Genomic DNA, 13,423 nt, shown 5'->3' on the forward strand with positions numbered 1-13,423 from the left:
GAAGGAAAGCAAGGGAAAGCACTCTAGTTTTATCAAATAACTAATGGCAAACAAATTATCTACCTTAATTTCTTTTCGCTTTTGACAAAACAAGTTACACAAGTTTTTATTTATCTATTTATTTATTTATTCATTTATTTTGCGATATTCTTGTTGAGTGCTAGTCCACCATCGTTTGAAGGCATAAGGATCTGGTTTAAACTACGTGTAGAAAGTACACGAAAGGCTTAAACTACGCGTTGTATCTGGGTTATAATTCTGATCTGTCGGCAATATAATACCGTCCCATTCATTTTCAGATTTAGAATAAAAATATATAGAAAAGAAGACCCCAAATACTTTGTCCCTGTTGGCGTAAAATGATTTCACTACTACTACTACTACTACTACTACTACTACTACTACTACTACTACTACTACTACTACTACTACTACTACTACTACTACTACTACTACTACTACGACGACGACGACGACGACGACGACGACTACTACTACTACTACTACTACTACTACTACTACTACTACTACTACTACTACTACTACTACTATATATTATTATTATTATTATTATTATTATTATTATTATTATTATTATTATTATTATTATTAATAATAATAATAATAATATAATAATAATAATAATAATAATAATAATAATAATAATATAATAATAATAATAATAATAATAATAATAATAATAATAATAATGATGATGATGATAATGATAGTAATAATAATAATAATAATAATAATAATAATAATAATAATAATAATAATAATATATTATTATTATTATTATTATTATTATTATTATTATATATTATTATTATTATTATTATTATTATTATTATTATTATCATCATCATTATTATTATTCTGTAACAAATTAATTAGTAGGCACTGGTGTAAGATACATATTTGAAAACGTATGTGTGAAACAGTGCCAGACAAAGCAAGAAATAAATAAATTATTTTTTGGAATCGTTTTCTTCTTGCATTTTTATTTTTTGCTTTGTCTGACACTGTTTCACACATACGTTTTCAGATTTTCATTATATACTACTACTACTACTACTACTACTACTACTACTACTACTACTACTACTACTACTACTACTACTACTACTACTACTACTATGTGCGATTATGTGGTCTTATAGAATTACTCGCTTTCGGATTGGAAGGTCCAGGGTTTGAGACCCGCTCTTAGCGGCGCATGGAAAAGGCTCTTTACTCGCATGTTCTCACCGTACTCATGTGTAATTTGAGTACCTGGCTGTTAACAGCGTTGTCTCCGTCGGAAAAAAAAAAAAATACATTTCGCGAAACAGGCGTCATGTCTCATCCTTCATGTTTAGTGTAGCGCTTGGCAGGGGATCCCTTGTAAAGCGCCTTGATCACGTTTAGTGAATATTGTGCTATATGAATAATGCTCTAGTTATTTTTTTTTTCTCACTATAACGAGCCCAGTATGTCCGAATTTTATTTATTATTGTTTTATTTATTTTAACATAAAAATCACGTTTTGGCAACAAATTCACCCGGGTATTATAAATGTTTGACGGAGTGGGTCATAGAGTCTTCGTTGTTCCTACTGAAATAAAACAAATTAAAAAAAATTGAATTATACCCTTCCCCCACGACATCATAAGACATCGCCGCCTAGGCATTCTACGAAGGAATAGTGAGACAATTCATCAAACAAGATGTCTGATGTCAACGGGAATCGCCCATGTTGTCCAAAGTGAGCAAATTGGGGGTTAATAATCTTGCCCGAAAAAAAAAAAACGAAAGTGCCTGAAGCGGATATCTCTCTCTCTCTCTCTCTCTCTCTCTCTCTCTCTCTCTCTCTCTCTCTCTCTCTGTGTGTGTGTGTGTGTGTGTGTAGGCTAATTACTACTATACAACATAGCTTTCGGTAAAACATGGGCCTTGCTGCCGGCAGACAGTGCGTTGCTAAAACGATCACGCACATGCATACACACACACACACACACACCCACACCCACACACACACACACACACCGGTCAGTTTAATAAATCAAAAAAAAAAAAAAAAAGAGAGAGAGAGAGAGAGAGAGAGAGAGAGAGAGAGAGAGAGAGAGAGAGAGAGAAAGAGAGAGAGAGAGAGAGAGAGAGAGAGAGAGAGAGAGAGAGAGAGATGGTGATTTAGACTGTTTCTGGTTATTTCCCTTGAAATTCGGCTATAACAGGACTCGGTTAAAACAGGGATTTTAGGCTGGTCCCACCATCACTATGATACCGAGGATCCACTGTACTGATATACTATATATGTGACCGATTGATGATGGAGTATTATATTCCATTCAATTTTACCACTTTGTATTCTTAAATATTCTTAGATATTATTATGAGAAAAAGATGTTATAATGTTTGTGTGGCTATGTGGTCGAGTGGTATGACACTTTCCTTCGGATCGGAAGGCCCTGAGGGGCGCATAATTGAGTCCTTGGAAAATGTTCTTTACTCACAATTTCTCACTGTACTCACGTGTAAAATGATTACCTGGTGGTTAACAGCGTTGTCTCTATCTGGAAAAAAAATATTGTAATATCGCCCAACACGCGTTATGTCTCGTCCTACATGTTACGTGTTGCTGTTGAATGTAAAGCGCTTTGTTTGTTTATTTTGTTTTTAAGGGTTTTACGGCGCTTGCAACACATTTAGGTCATACCAGACCCGGCAAAAAGGAAGAAAATTGGATAGTAAAAACTAGATGTACAATTAAAAGGACTTGAGGGAAAAGTAAGACAAAGGGGAATGGTACAAATAGGGAACAGCGTGGCTCAGCGGTACGGTCTTTGCATCATACCCGAAAGGTATCGAGTTCGATCACCCGCCGCTGCGCTGTGTGGCCTTGAGCAAGTCACCTCGTCTTAGCTCAATTTGCGGCGCTGCACTGCGGCTGACGCCTGGGTTATTCCAGTCTTCCCTTGGAATAGACCCTAGAGACAAATTTCCCCTATGGGATGAATAAAAGGAATTTTATGGGTTTTTAAAAAAAAATTATTCCAAGAGCACACTGTCAGTGTGCTTAGTTTGAGATCGCGTAAAAGTCTCAACCAGACACCAGCACAAGATCCCACAAAGAAGAATACACTCAAATGTTTACAAATCATATTTTAAAGAAAAAAAATAACATTACATAAAACAGAGAGATGGTTTACAAGGAGAAAAATATAATCTCCCACAACTATAACTATACATTCGGCTCTTTCCTCCCAGCCAAGAACTCCGGCCAGGTCAGGACAAGACTAGTAATTTCATGCCAAGACAAAGACAGATTGTTTTTTTAAAAGGGTTTTACGGCTCTTGCAACATATTTAGGTCTTATCAGGTCCAGTAAAAAGGAAGAAAACTGGATTTTTACTTACTTAATCCTCTTCGGGCCTTGAGGCACATAGGGCATCCACCAGACATCTCCATTTTTTGCGATCGGCTGCTTTAGCGGTGGCTGTATTCTGGTCCGCTTCTCTGCTGCCACCGGTTGTGGATTTACGTCTGGTTTCTGTTTCTGTAACAGTTTGCTTTTTATGAGGTGGGTTGTTAACACTACGCTCAACCCCCATTCCTGGAGGACCGGTGGATTACTCTTCGTCTGATCTCTCTCCTTTTTTCTCTTATTGGAGGTCCGAGGTTCGAGATACGCAAGCCCTCCCACCACGACACGGTAGTGAAAAGATTCTAGATGTACAATAAAAAGGACTTAAGGAAAAAAGTAAGACAAAGGGGAGTGGTTCAAATAGGGAATAGATATAGATTCCAAGAGCACACTATCGATGTACTTAGTTTGAGATTACCTAAATGTCTCACCCATACACCAGCAGAAGATCCCACTAAGAGGAATACACTCAAATGCTTACATTCTACATTCAAAATAACAAACATAATAATACATAACAGAGGATTTACAAGGAAAATAATATCATCTCCCAAAACTAACTATACATTTGACTGTTTCCCCCCTAGCCAGGGCCAGGACAAAACCAAGTAATCTCATTCCAAGGCAAAGACAGAAAGCCAGTTGGAAAACAGATATAGGGGGATACAAGGCACAGTTAGTACCTCCCTGCCCACTATGGGAGGTCAGGAACCCCACCCAGGACAAAGACAGAAAGCAATTGGAAAACATATATGGGTATAGAAGACACTGCAAGTACCTCCCTGTCCACTATGGGAGGTCAGGAGCCCCACCCAGGTACCTAGCTACAGACTAAAAGTAAAATAGAAGAGAAAGAAAGACATTTCACAAAAACATTCTGACGATAACACACATACACACATATAAAAAAGGCTGCTAAGAAACGAAAAATTTTGATAGTGCAACATTTTATTATACATAAATCAACATCAGCAATACTTTGTAGTACTTTTGTCATGGAATGAATAAAATTAAAAAGGGCGGTGCAAGGATATAACAACAGGTGAGATTAACATTCTGTCAAAAAAAAAGAAAAGAAAACAAACAAAACAAAAACAAATAAACAAAGCCGTGGCATTTTTCTTCCATCTATGCAAATTCGCTCCATATATCTCTGCCATACTCTTTCAAGACTTTAAGCATTGTTAAACTATTTCAGATGGTTCCTGTCGTTGACTGAGCAGGGATACAAGTCCCAAAACATTCATATTCGTATTCAATTTATTTAACCTTTAAACCTCTTCTACTTATTTGATCATAATATAATACTTGTTTTTAATCATTTGTTTTGATAAAGAGGAAACCTGAAACATCAACAATCATTTATCTCATGTTATTTACAAGAGAAGCTTAACATATTTCCTATCAGTTTGTATAATTCTTTGTCATATATTGTTTTACATAACTACTTAAATAATAAAAGGGCATTTATATAATTTAATTCATTATTAATGTTGTTATTTTGAGAATACATATTATTATCTTCAAATGTTACCCACCTGTCAAAATGGTAATATGTCGGAATGATCTAGATGAAGGAAATTGACTATAAAGTCAAATATATCAGAATTAGAAAATTCATGCTATTTGATATAGAAGGATCAAAGCTTACTACGTATTTTCAATGAAGTCTGCTTTGTTTGTTGTTCTTAAGGGTTTTATGGGGCTTGCAACACGTTTAGGTCATATCAGCGCCAGTAAAAAGGAAGAAAATGGGATAGTCAAAAAGTTCTGGAATTACACTTAAAGCTCTCAAGAAAAAGTAAGACAAAGGGGGATTTGTTCAAATAGGGAACAGATGTAGATCATTGTACTTAGTTTGAGATCACCTAAATGTCTCATCCTGACACAAGCACAGGTCACCCACTAAGAGGAATAAACTCAAATGTTTACAAATCACATTTATGGTAGAACAAAAATAATAAAGTGCATAAAAGAGAAATAATTCACAAGACAAAAAATATCATCTCCCAAAACTCTAACTATACATTTGACTGTTTCCCTCCCAGCTAGGGTATCCAGCCAGGGACAGGACAAAACCAAGTACAATCTCATTCCAAGACAAAGATAGGGAGCATGTTGGAAAACAGATATAGGGGGATAGAAGACACGATAAGTGCCTCTCTGTCCACTATGGAAGGTCAGGAACCCCACCCAGTTAAGGTGTTTTAGTGTTTTTGAGTGGATTTTTCTTTGATAATGTGAATTTAGTTGTATGTTAAATTGTTCTGGTGAAATGGCCTTCATTTTTTTTTTTAACATAAGAAATAATCTGAAACCATGGTGATATTATATCTATCAAATCTAATTCCAGTGCTTTTAGAAAGAATATTAATGCTTCCATAGTAACAATTCAAATAAATTGATGTTTTGTGGTCTAATAAGATAGAAACTTGCAAAAATATATGCAACAAATTTCTTTCATTACAGGCACTTCCGGTTGTCATATTTCGTATAATGAAAATCTTCAAGGTATCTTAGAGTAGCTAGCTGCCTTATCAACAACAATATGCCACATTTTATTTACATGTTTTATCACACTTTTTATACAAAAACAATTTTTTTAAAAACGTGTAACGTCATAAATAAAAAAGTATAAACATGTCAAATATTATTTTTAATGTCAATACTTGCTTGCAATAATTCTATAGCGCTTAACATTTGTGTATCATTTACGGAGGAAAATAATAAATAAATAAAGGAAACAAATATAAATAAAGCTGAAAATGAATCATAGGTCATTTTCATACCATATTAATACAACGTTTATTGAGAGGTAGTTACATCTAAAAGTTAAAATAAGTAAATAAATGAATGAGCAAATAAATGTTTCAAAAGAGATAAATAATTAAATACAAAAACAAAACTGTAAAGAATACATCCATTATTATTCTAATCGTGAGCTTTCAAAGGAAAAGTTCTGATGTGTTAAAATAAAATCTGAGAGGTATTAAATGTCAAGTAAATCAAATATCTAACGCAATAGAATCCTTCAACAATGGCCAGAAACCCCCAATATCATCATACAACCCAAATCAAATGTCACGAATGTCTAAAAACAGCGATATGTCAGAGTACAATTGATACAGAATATAGAATTTATAGTAAAAATGTAAAAAAAACTTGGGATAAGTTAATTGTTTGACTGAGGAGAACGAACAATAACATTTTATAAAGTGTATAAAGCCAAAATTTCCTGTTTCTAATCATTTTAACATTCCATTCGCTTTTTGGTATCTGCCTGAATCACGACATAATACTAGTTTGATGTGGTGCTACTCAAAACTGGAATTAAAGTGAAACACACCAAATATCAAAGAAAATAATCTACATATAATAATATTTATATTCCGACGGAAGCCAAATATGAGGATTATAGAAAATCAATGTTGATCTTTAAAAAAATATTATTAACCAGATAATGCCGGAATAATTTTTTTTTTCATTTTGTAGCTTAAATAAGAATCACTTTTGATTTAGCGACAATGATTTTATTTATCTATATTTTTAAAGTACAAATTGAAATATCTCGAGACATCAAGCAGTTTCTCTCAAAAAAACATCAGGCTACTCACCTTATAATGTTGACAATTTGGGTCATACAATAAGGAAAAAAACAGAATTGAACCAATTCAAATACCCTTGCACACACAGACACATACGTACACAAACACACACACCAGGTATTTTCTTTTTACTTTCTTTCTCTCTCATTCTCTCTCTAACACACGCACGCGCACACAAACTCTCTCTCTCTTTCTTCCTCCATTCTTCCTCAAAGTTCAAAAATAATTCTATTCATGCTTGGAATATTACTGGAATAGAAAAGACATAATATTTACAAAAGTAAAGCTTTCTTAGTAGAATCTATTTTTTCGATAAGTCTTGAGGTCAGACTACTTTTGATGACAGTAAGTCCTGAGGTCCAACTAATTTTGATAACACCAACATTGAGATGAGATCACATACTACAACATCCAGGAAATGACATTCACAGTTATCAATCCATCCACCTTCTCTCGTTGGTTTTGGTGTTGTATTCATACATTCTACCCGTCTCTGGGAAATGAAGTAAAAAAAAGCAAAAAACGTAAGGCATTTTTATTATTAACAATTTATCCAACTTTGACCCCCCCCCCCCCACCCCCTTCTCTCTCTCTCAATATCCATCCATCAATCCATTTTCAATGTTGTACTTATACATTCTACCCAATACTGGAAAATAAATTTAAAATGTAAGGCATTTTTATAATTTAAAAAATTTATCCAACTTTAACTTTGTGTGGCTATGTGTCTTATGGTATGATCCTCGCCTTTGGAAAGGTCCAATTTTTGAGTCTCGCTCTGAGCAATATATAGTTGAGTCCTTGGAAAAGCTCTTTACTCACAATCTTTCACTGTACTCAGGTGTAAAATGAGGACCTGGCCTTTAACAGAGTGGTCTCTGTTGAATTAAATTGTAATACATATCACCTTATAGACGTCATGTCTCATCCTACATGTTAAAAGTTGCTGTTGGCTATGTACCCCTTGTAAAGCACCATGAGCGTGTTAAGTAGATAATGCATTATATAAACGCTCAAGTGTATTTTGTTTTACCTGGATCAAATGCCCTGCCATCAAACTCCCTATTGACAATGTTGTACTCGCTGCTTTCTGCTCTAATGATGACTTCGGATGGAGATCTATACCTTGGGGCTGGGGTAAAACTGTATGGTTCTCTCGTGTTATCATCACTGGGGGGTGGCTGGTAATTGAATAGTAGTAGATATTAAATCACTCAACCCTAGTCTTCTACTTCCATGTTGTCTGCTAACCCTAGAGGTTTTTAGTGCTCTTCAAAATTGAATTAAAATGCATATTCACGTATTCGATCAAAAAGAAAATTGATGCAAACCACTATCATGTAATTAATAAAAACAGGAGCTTTAACAATACATATGTAATAGTGTCAGACGATAGGGTGGTTGACACACAAATTAATGGTTGCGATAAGTAATAGTAATAAAGAACACAATCATATAGACAGAGATAGAATGGTCATTCTATTACATATTATATAATTTGTCTCCGAAAAATGTAAATAATGATGGGGTAAATTCATTATGTGTCATTATAGAATTCCCAACATGACAATCCTACTAAAATCTTTAACAGCTGCTGGACCAAACAAAGAAAGTATAGTCTGTTTATGAGGAAAAAGGGTTCACCTTTCATTAGAACTGTGTCAGTTTTGATTGACTTGTTACATTATTTCAAAAGAAAAGTCCATTGTGATAAATATGGAAAATTGTAATTTTGTTACATGTACATTAGATGATAACAATACGATATGTCAATAGGAAATGCAATAAGTCATAGTAATAGAGAACAAAATCAAATAGATAGATTGGAATAGAATGGTCATTTCCTTAAGAAAATGTAACACAGAAATTACTTTTAAGACAAATATTAAGACATATTTTATTAGGAAATATTTGATAGATTAAAACCAGTTTCCGTTTATGGATTATTTTTCATGATATGAATGTCTTAAGCATGTTTTGTGTATGAGCTGTGATTTTAGCTATGATGTTTTTATTGAAAAGGCGCCTAGAGCTGTTTGTATATGGAGAAGGTGCCGTATAAATGGTTTACATTATTATTATTATTATTATTATTATTATTAAAGCCGTCTTTTAAGGCACACCTCTACAACATAACAAGATTGTACTTACAGAGTACACTTCAGGTAATGGTGGGATAGCATTCCCGGCCAAGTAGTTATTTTCATATGAAGGAGCCAAACCTAGGGAGGGACAAAATGATAATATACCACATATATTATGTTAGTTTTATTAATGGTAACAATTACCAAATAGCAACTGGTGTAAGATAAAAATCAGAAAAGGTGTGTATGAAACAGTGCCAGAAAAAAAATCGTTGATACAGGCTGATATTTTTGAGATGATTTTATACTTGTTTTCTGCACTGTTTAGCATTGTTTAAAACACAACTCTTCTGGTTTTATATATAGAGGCATGTTATAGACAAAATAGTTAATATGAGCTTAAAGTTATTTGTGACCAATCACTTTAAAACAGTATTAAGTGGAATGAAGCGAACATCGAATTTAAAATTGACTTAACACATTTTATAAAGCAGCATAATTAGGTCTCAAGGTAATCAATATTTTAAAAACAATAAAATTTCATTAAAAAACGTGAGTAAGATTATTTGTATGTGGAAATGTGTGTGATTCTGATTGTACAGATTTAGTTTAGTTTAGTTTTTAAGGGTTTTACGGCGCTTGCAACACATTTAGGTTATATCAGTGCCAGTAAAAAGGAAAAAAATGGGATAGTAAAAAGTTCTAGAATTACAATTAAAGCACCCAAGAAAAAGTAAGACAAAGGGGAACTAGGAACAAATAGGGATCAGATGTAGATTCCAAGAGCATACCACCAATGTACTTAGTTTGAAATCACCTACAAGTCTCATCCAGACACAAGCACAAAATCCAACAAAGAGGAACACACTCAAATGCTTACATTATACATTCAAAATAAAAATAATAATACATAACAGAGAGATGATTTACAAGGAAAAAAATATCATCTCCAAAACCAATAACTATGCATTGACTGTTTCCCTCCCAGCAGGACTCCGACCAGGGCCAGGAAAAAACCAAGTAATCTCATTCCAAGACAAAGGCGAAAGCATGTTGGAAAACAGATATAAGGGTATAGAAGACACAGTATGTACCTCCCTGCCCACTATGGGAGGTCAGGATCCCTACCCAGGATTGTACAGATGAGAAGAAAACAATATATAAAGCCTTTGGCAACTCATCTAAAAAATGACACAAAATTTTCTCTAACATTTTAAAACTATAAAACGAAACACTAAATTTTACTTACAGGAGCAAAACTGAGACATTTAATGTGATGTATTCATGAAACAAATTATACCTTCATTTAGCTTTGTTTCTCAAATTAAAAAAAAAAACAATAAAAATTTCTAATTGAAATCTTGTTGCTCTCAAACTAAGTTCTCCACATGTAGTTCATCCCGACATAATAACAATTGACACAAGTCATATTGCCACTCTGTTGTTAAATGAACTATCAGTGACTGTTTTTCTCTGTTTAAAAAAAATAAAATTCAATCCGTTGCTATCAACCATTTCTAAACCTACATCTTTCATAATTCAGTATTGACTCACCACCTGGTACTATGCATACATCATATCATCAATGGAATCAAAACAAAATACAAACAAATCCCCCCCCCCCTCCACCTCTTAAACATAATAATAATAATAATAATAATAATAATAATAATAATAATAATAATAATAATAATAATAATAATAATAACAACAACAACAATCACAACAACAACAGTAATAATAATAACAACAATAATAATGATATGTTTTTGTTTTGTTTTTAAGGGTTTGTTTGTTTGTTTTAAGGGTTTTGCAGCGCTTGCAACACATTTAGGTTATATCAGCGCCAGTAAAAAGGAAGAAAATGGGATAGTAAAAAGTTCTAGAATTACAATTATTGCATCCAAGAAAAGGTAAGACAAAGTGGAACTGGGAACAAAAAGGGATCAGATGTAGATTCCAAGAGTATACCACCAATGTACTTAGTTTGAGATCACCATAAGTCTCATCCAGACACAAAAACAAAACCAACAAAAAGGAATACACTCAAACGCGTACATTATACATTCAAAATAACAAATATAATAATACATAACAGAGAGATGATTTACAAGGAAAAAAATATCATCTCCCAAAACAATAACTACACATTTGACTGTTTCCCTCCCAGCCAAGACTCCGGCTAGGGCCAGGACAAAACCAAGTAATCTCATTCCAAGACAAAGACAGAAAGCAATTGGAAAACATGTATAGGGGTATAGAAGACACAGCAAGTACCTCCCTGCCCACTATGGGTTTTTAAGGGTTTTACAGCGCTTGCAACAGATTTAGGTTATATCAGCGCCAGTAAAAAGGAAGAAAATGGGACAGTAAAAAGTTCTAGAGTTACAATTAAAGCACCCAAGAAAAAGTAAGACATAGGGGAACTGGGAACAAATAGGGATCAGATGTAGATTCCAAGAGCATACCCCCAATGTACTTAGTTTGAGATCACCTATAGGTCTCATCCGGACACATCATCTCTTTGCAAGCAGCATCTACTTCTCGCATAATCTGGGGACCCGTGTTCACAGTAGAGATTTCTTTATCCAAGCACATCCCTCTATTGTTATCCGATAAAGATTTTTTATGTATACTGCCCAACGTTCCAAAATTTCGTTCTTGTCAATAAGTATATGACTGTTTGCGTCTTTAAGGCATTTTCTTGCCATGGCTGGTCGTTTTCCACTTAGATATTGTATTGACTGGTAAAATTGTTTGGTGTTAGATTGTTTTAGTCTTTCAATTCTGTGACATTCATGTTCAATATAATCTTCCTTTGCTCTCTTACACTCATGTTTTATAATCTTATTAGCTTCTATATATTCATTGCTGTTGCGTTCTAGTTTTCGTCTTTCTTTCATCAGTTTCAAGATCTTGTCATCCATCCACTTTTGTTTTGGTTCATGTTTTTTCACAGATGGAATAGTTTCTCTTGCAGATTCTGTGATGCAGTTTGATACTTGATTCTAGTACTCATGTATGTTTATATCTGAGGTAAAGTTTTCACTTTTTTCTTTCACGCATTCTTTGTAATAATTTTGTATTTGATTGTTAATTCTCAATAGATCTAATTGCAGTTTTGGTTCCACTTTCTTTTTCTTTATTTGTTTAAGTTTTATTTTTAGCGTGGCCTTGACAGGTCGGTGGTAACTATTACAATCTGAGCTTGGAATAGTTGTTGCGTTGCGTATGATATTTCTGAATTGATGTTGGACCAGAATAAAGTCTATCAGATTTTTATAAAGGCCACCTGGGCTTATCCATGTCCACTTCTTTCTATCGTGGTTTTTAAACCATGTATTGACAACAGTAAGTGTTTCCAATCTGTACCACTCGATAAGTCTTTCCCCTCTATCATTTTTGGTATTTTTAATTTGACTGAGTTGTTTTTCATGTTTTCTTTAGCTTTTCCTTATTTTTGTTTCATTCCACCATTATTTCCTCTTTTTGTTATTGTTCTGTATGCCTTGAATAATTCAAAAGATCTCAAAATGTTCACTATTTCTAAATTCGGTGTATTAGTAATTGTGTTTCCTATTGTACGTAGGTGTTGGGGTAAATAGTTATAACAATAATTAGGTGTTGTCATTTTCAATATTCATCGTCGACCATTGTAATAAGATTAAAATAGCTCACTGTTTTTTTCCTTAAAATCGTAAAACGTAAACAAAAATGGTCTTAATACATGATAAAATCCTTGCAAAAATTTACAAAACTTTAAAATATTGCTAAATTAATTGTTTAAAATCCACGAAATTTCGTCAAAAGCAGCACAAAGTCATAAGAAATCCTCTGAATATGAAATAAAATTCGTCCTATATAGAAATAACACTTAGAACAGCTGTAAAATGCAATAATTTTAAAAGCAGCCTTCCAGCGCTGAACACATTACACAACAATACAATACAAACATATAATTCTTTACAACCATAACAACTCAAATTGTTATAATATACTCAATGATTCCATGTCAAAATTCTCAAATGAACAAAAAAAAAATAAAATCCAACTCAAATCAACACAAAATATCTACATAAATAATCAAGTCAAATAATTACTTTGAGTAACCCAACCAGTATGGTATAGTGATTTCTTACCTTTCTTTCTCCAAGCCTCTTCACTGGGAGGCTCTGGACTAGGTGACACCTCTGTGATACGGACCCTAAATCTTCTTTTCGCTTTTTCAGGGCTGGAAATAAAGGATTGAGGAATATGGTCATGAGGCTTTATTCTGTCTTATCTTCAAGTTCATACAACATGTATTTGAGCATTTCAGGCTGGAAAGC

At 33.6% G+C, this 13,423-nt stretch overlaps 1 protein-coding gene across 1 annotated transcript in view; it reads right to left on the reverse strand.

Moving 5' to 3' along the window:
* Window positions 1-4,336: 4,336 nt before the first annotated feature.
* The window catches only part of LOC144975078 (protocadherin Fat 4-like), a 181,129-nt gene continuing 172,042 nt past the window's right edge, over window positions 4,337-13,423 (reverse strand). The window contains exons 72-75 of the mRNA XM_078918777.1: window positions 13,235-13,326; window positions 9,163-9,233; window positions 8,045-8,192; window positions 4,337-7,504 (exon numbers count right to left, since the gene is read on the reverse strand). Of these exons, the coding sequence (XP_078774903.1) occupies window positions 7,446-7,504; window positions 8,045-8,192; window positions 9,163-9,233; window positions 13,235-13,326 (370 nt within the window). The 3' untranslated portion in view covers window positions 4,337-7,445. The remainder of the gene's footprint in view (window positions 7,505-8,044; window positions 8,193-9,162; window positions 9,234-13,234; window positions 13,327-13,423) is intronic.

This window comes from Berghia stephanieae, chromosome 6 (genome assembly GCF_034508935.2).
Source record: "Berghia stephanieae isolate SIO BIC M18660-M18661 chromosome 6, UCSD_Bste_1.3, whole genome shotgun sequence".
Classification (NCBI taxonomy): Eukaryota; Metazoa; Mollusca; class Gastropoda; order Nudibranchia; family Aeolidiidae; genus Berghia; species Berghia stephanieae.